The 5,000-nt window shown below is 51.2% G+C and overlaps 1 protein-coding gene across 1 annotated transcript in view; it reads left to right on the top strand.

Annotated features, from left to right (window-relative positions):
• Window positions 1–651: 651 nt before the first annotated feature.
• The window catches only part of ptch2 (patched 2), a gene marked incomplete at its 5' end in the record, with an annotated part of 12,470 nt that continues 8,121 nt past the window's right edge, over window positions 652–5,000 (top strand). The window contains 4 exons of the mRNA XM_056596244.1: window positions 652–828; window positions 1,239–1,419; window positions 1,536–1,816; window positions 4,311–4,448. Of these exons, the coding sequence (XP_056452219.1) occupies window positions 652–828; window positions 1,239–1,419; window positions 1,536–1,816; window positions 4,311–4,448 (777 nt within the window). The remainder of the gene's footprint in view (window positions 829–1,238; window positions 1,420–1,535; window positions 1,817–4,310; window positions 4,449–5,000) is intronic.

Genomic DNA, 5,000 nt, shown 5'->3' on the forward strand with positions numbered 1-5,000 from the left:
TGTGTGTGTGTGTGTGTGTGTGTGTGTGTGTGTGTGTGTGTGTGTGTGTGTGTGTGTGTGTGTGTGTGTGTGTGTGTGTGTGTGTGTGTGTGTGTGTGTGTGTGTGTGTGTGTGTGTGTGTGTGTGTGTGTGTGTGTGTTCATATGTGTGTGTGAGACTGTGAGCGTGAACATGTGTGTGAGCGTGTGCGAGAGTGTGTGTGTGTGTGTGTGTGTGTGTGTGTGTGTGTGTGTGTGTGTGTGTGTGTGTGTGTGTGTGTGTGTGTGTGTGTGTGTGTGACCCAGGGCTATGTCCTGTCAGAGGGCTCAGTCAGGAGGAAGTAATAGCCAGCAGGTCAACCAAAGCCATTCCTCTAAAGCAGAGCCTACGGAGAAGAGCGCGGGCTTTGAAGAGGGCCCGCCCTGCTTAAACAAAAATACCTTCCTGGCGCTCTATTGTTTGCAAAGAAAAGCTGAGAACATGTGCATGTGTGTGTGTGTGTGTGTGTGTGTGTGTGCAAGCACAGGTGCTCATCTGTGAAAGTTACGCGTTTTTTCCGATGCGATTACTTTAAAGCATTTCTCTGCCTGCTGCACTTAAGCAAAATGAGTTAAGAAGTTTGGATTATGTATGTATCTGTACGGCACGTCGTTAATATCTATGAATTCCTAATCAACAGCGCTGTATTCCTTTTGTTTACCTGCAGGTCTCCAGACGGCGTTCGACGCGGACTGGGAGGCAGGTTGGATCAGCCAGGACAACTATCGCAATGGCACAGAGGAAGGGGTCCTGGCCTACAAGCTGCTCATCCAGACGGGCTCCAAGAAGGAGCCTTTCAACTACAGCCAGGTACGTCAAAGAGCTGGAATGTCAACATCCGCTCGCTGCAAACGCTCAACAGGTTCTTTCCAGGGATCTGTGTAACGAGTGCAATCTGTACGACCAGTGGAGGGGGGCTGGAATGGAGTTACATTACCACACATGCTGTCATCTGTCCCGACGCACACACACACACGCACATACACACACACACAGTCAAACACGAACACGCACACACACACACGCACACACACACATACACGCGAACTCAGGCTGATCCATGACAAGCGTCGCCTGTAGTGAGTGAGTTGTGAGTGAGTAGTGAGTGAGTTGTGAGTGAGTGAAGAGGTAGTGTCATCCGACGGCAATCTTTGTACTGAGCCGTGATTGTCGCCTTCAAAATTGTATTCTTATGCGCCTGCTTCCTGTCCTCCCGTTAGCTGACGTCCCGTCGCCTGGTGGACGCTGAGGGTCTCATCGCGCCCGAGGTCTTCTACATCTACCTCCTGGCGTGGGTGAGCAACGACCCCCTGGGCTACGCCGCCTCCCAGGCCAACTTCTACCCCAAGCCCCGCGAGTGGATGCACGACAAGTTCGACACCACCGAGGAAAACCTGCGCAGTGAGTACTGGGCTCCGCCCCTTTCTTCGGTTGTATTTCTTTGGGCAGATTTTCGTTTTTTGTAGTTCTATAAAAAAAAGCTGAAATAATAATAATCGTTTTTTTTCCTTTCCCAGTCCCTGCTGCCGAAGCGCTGGAGTTCGCCCAGTTCCCCTTCTACCTGAACGGCCTGCGGCAGGCCAGCGACTTCGTGGAGGCCATCGAGAGCGTGCGGGCCATCTGCGACGAGTTCGCCCGCAAGGGCGTGCTGAACTACCCCAACGGATACCCCTTCCTGTTCTGGGAGCAGTACATCGGCCTGAGGCACAACTTCCTGCTGGCCATCAGCCTGGTGCTGGCCTGCACCTTCCTGGTGTGCGCCGTGCTCCTGCTCAACCCCTGGACGGCCGGCATCATCGTGAGTCCGCGCGTTCGATTCCGTCTCTTGCTGTATTCCGGGGGATCGTCATTAAGGCGCCAAACAGCCTCGGGGAGTCTGTGTTATCAGGTGGAAATGTCCAAGAGTGTTTTTATTAGTGGCTCTTCTTGAAATTAGGAGAACCTGGTGAAACGCGGAGCTGATGAAGCAAGGGTTTTGTTTTATGAGCTGTTAAAAAAAGCGTCAGGGGGGGAAGAAATAACAACAAAGAAAAATGAATTTGTAGAAAAGACAAATCTCTTTCCCTCTACCTCCATGTTTGCTCTTTTTTTTTTTTACCTCCATCCATCTTCTTATATATATTTTTTTTTTTACAAACTCCGCCACCTATTCATTCTGTTCTCCGCGAGCCTTCCTCTCCCGGCCACCATCATCATCATCATCACCGGGCCCCGCCCTTCCCCTGTCCCGCCCCTCGGCCCTCTCAGCACAGCTCAATAATACTGTCTAGGGGGGCCCCTTCTTCTCTGCGGAGGGCCAGCTCACACACACACACACATAGACACACACGCACACACACACACACACACACACAAACACACACAGGACCCTTTGTCATTCTAATGCACGCCCGGGCCCTCCTCAGTAAAAGGAAATGCAAAGGAGCAAGAGAGGCTTTGCCCTCCTGAATGCTCTACCTCCAACTCCCTTACCGCCTTTGTGAGGGTGAGAGAAGGGGAGAGAGACATAGGCAGAGACTGGAGGGAGATGGAGGGAGAGAGAGAATAAGAGCAGAGAGAGAGAGAGAGAAAGAGAGAGATAGAGAGGGAGAGAGAGAGAGAGAGAGAGAGAGAGAGAGAGAGAGAGAGAGAGAGAGAGAGAGAGAGAGAGAGAGAGAGAGAGAGGGAGAGGGAGAGAAAGGGAGAAAAAGAGAGGGAGAGTGAGACTTAGGCACAGGACAGATCGGCCCAGTTGCGACCTTGGCCTGCTCAGCCCATCCATCAGTGTGGTGTGGTGTGTGTGTGTGCGTGCGTGTGTGTGTGTGTGCGCGTGTTTGCGTGTGTGTTCGTTGAGAGACAGCCTGACAGTTCGGCGTTTGGAAAACATTTCACACACAAGCTGGTGGGGCCGGTGGTCCTCAAGGGGAGCCCCTCAAACACACACAACACACACACACACTCACACACACACACACACACACACACAGACACACACACACACACGCACACACACACACACAGACAAATACACACACACACATAGAACAAAACACATCCACACAGCCGTGACTGTTGGGGGTGAGGCAGTGTAGCGCAACAACAGTGTAGGTTTCAGTTGGAATGTGTTTAGTTTAAGTAGCTGTCCCTCCAGCCACTGATTGAGACAACACACACACATACACACACACATACACACACACACACACACACACACACACACACACACACACCGACATACACGTCGGAGCGGGCGAAGGAGAGCGAGGGAGGGAGAGAGGGAGAGAGGATAAAGAGGGGGATAAAGGGCGCTACATGCTTGTATGGTTCCTAAGCGTACGCCATCGTAGCTCTCAGCGGACCCCTTCTATGCGGCAGCGCTGTAAAAATGGCTTTTTATCATTTCCAATTTAAGCGAGCCCAACACACTGGACCCCCGCGGGGATCAAACGCTCCCGCGGGCCGTGGCTACTTCCCCCCCCCCCCACCTCCCGCGTCCCAGGTCTGCGTGTTGCTGCTTTGTACTCGCTTAATGGCTGTTTACCACTCGCTATAAAACAAGATATTTAGCTTTTGCTAGCCTCATGGAAGTTCTGTTTTTTCCCCTTCTCCCCGTTTACCCTGCGTGTTTACCGCTCGGAAAAAAAAATGTGACCCCCCCCGCTTTTCTCGACCGGTTAAAGGAAACGAAGAAAACAACAACAACAACAACGTAGGATGTGTTATAGGGGTCGGTGGTTCTACTGGACCTGTCCTGACAACGGCATGACGTGCGAGGGCTGGTTATGATGTTTGTGAAGAGGGGAGCCGGGGAGTTGATGTCTACAGAGGAAGCGGAGGCTTGGGGTGTGTGTATATAAGTGGTTTGGAGAGGAGTGACAGGGGGGTGAAGGGGGGGGGGGGGGGGAAGGGAGTGGGTGGGCTCTCTGTATTGTGTTTGGTCTCAGCCTCGGTGGTTTGCAGACGAGCGAGAGAGAGAAAGAAAGAGGGAGAGAGGGAAAAAAAGAGAGAGAGAAAGAGAGAGAGCTCGCACAATTAAGAGAGGGACAGGCGGAGTGAAGCAGGGAGGTGGAGGGAGGGGGGGGGCAAGCCTTGTGTTTTCGCCTCGGGGTGAGGGAATCTGATACGGTGGCCGTTGACACCCCCCAAAAAACGAGGGGTCAAAGTGTGTCGGGCGCCCAGGGTTTAGGAGGAAGACCCATTCCGTCTGTGTTTATGATTATTTGGTTGTGTACTCAAGCACCTTTTCTCTTATGTTTCTCGAAAAACCCAATCACAAACAATAACAACATTGTTTTCCTTGTGTCCCTCACCAGGTGTTTGTGCTGGCCATGATGACGGTGGAGCTCTTTGGCATCATGGGTCTGATCGGCATCAAGCTCAGCGCCATCCCCGTGGTCATCCTCATCGCGTCCGTCGGCATCGGCGTGGAGTTCACCGTCCACATCGCGCTGGTGAGCTTCCGAGCACAACGGAAAAATACAAAGAATTCATATATTTATGATTCAACTGTAAGGCCCTATTTGTTTATCCAGCAAGTGCTTCGGTTGACGTTTGTTGGCTGCCCGGGAATAACTCCAAAAGGACTTCTAGTCCCATGTTTATTACGAAAACTGTTACAAAATTGACGAAGGAAAAGTTAGCTTGTGTAAATATGTTAGATTACATTCTGAGTGTGGAATGTAATCCACTAGTAATCCACCGCAGTGCTGATGTCCCCAAAGACAGAATGTTCCGGATTGCTAACGCCAGCTATCAGAACACATTTGACTTGATAGGCAATCATTAGCTTTATCGTAGCAGTTTCCCACTCACTTCGGCTTAGCACAGTTTCCAGCTGGCTTTAGCTAAGCATGGCTTCTGATTACTTTCAGCCAAGCATGGTTTATAACTAGCTTTAGCCTCGCTTGGTTTCTTAACTAGCTTTAGCTTAGCATGGCTTCCTAACTAGCTTTAGCCTAGCACAGTTTCCAACTACCTTTAGCTTGGCCTGATTTCTAACCAGA

Source organism: Gadus chalcogrammus, chromosome 8 (assembly GCF_026213295.1).
Source record: "Gadus chalcogrammus isolate NIFS_2021 chromosome 8, NIFS_Gcha_1.0, whole genome shotgun sequence".
Lineage (NCBI taxonomy): Eukaryota > Metazoa > Chordata > Actinopteri > Gadiformes > Gadidae > Gadus > Gadus chalcogrammus.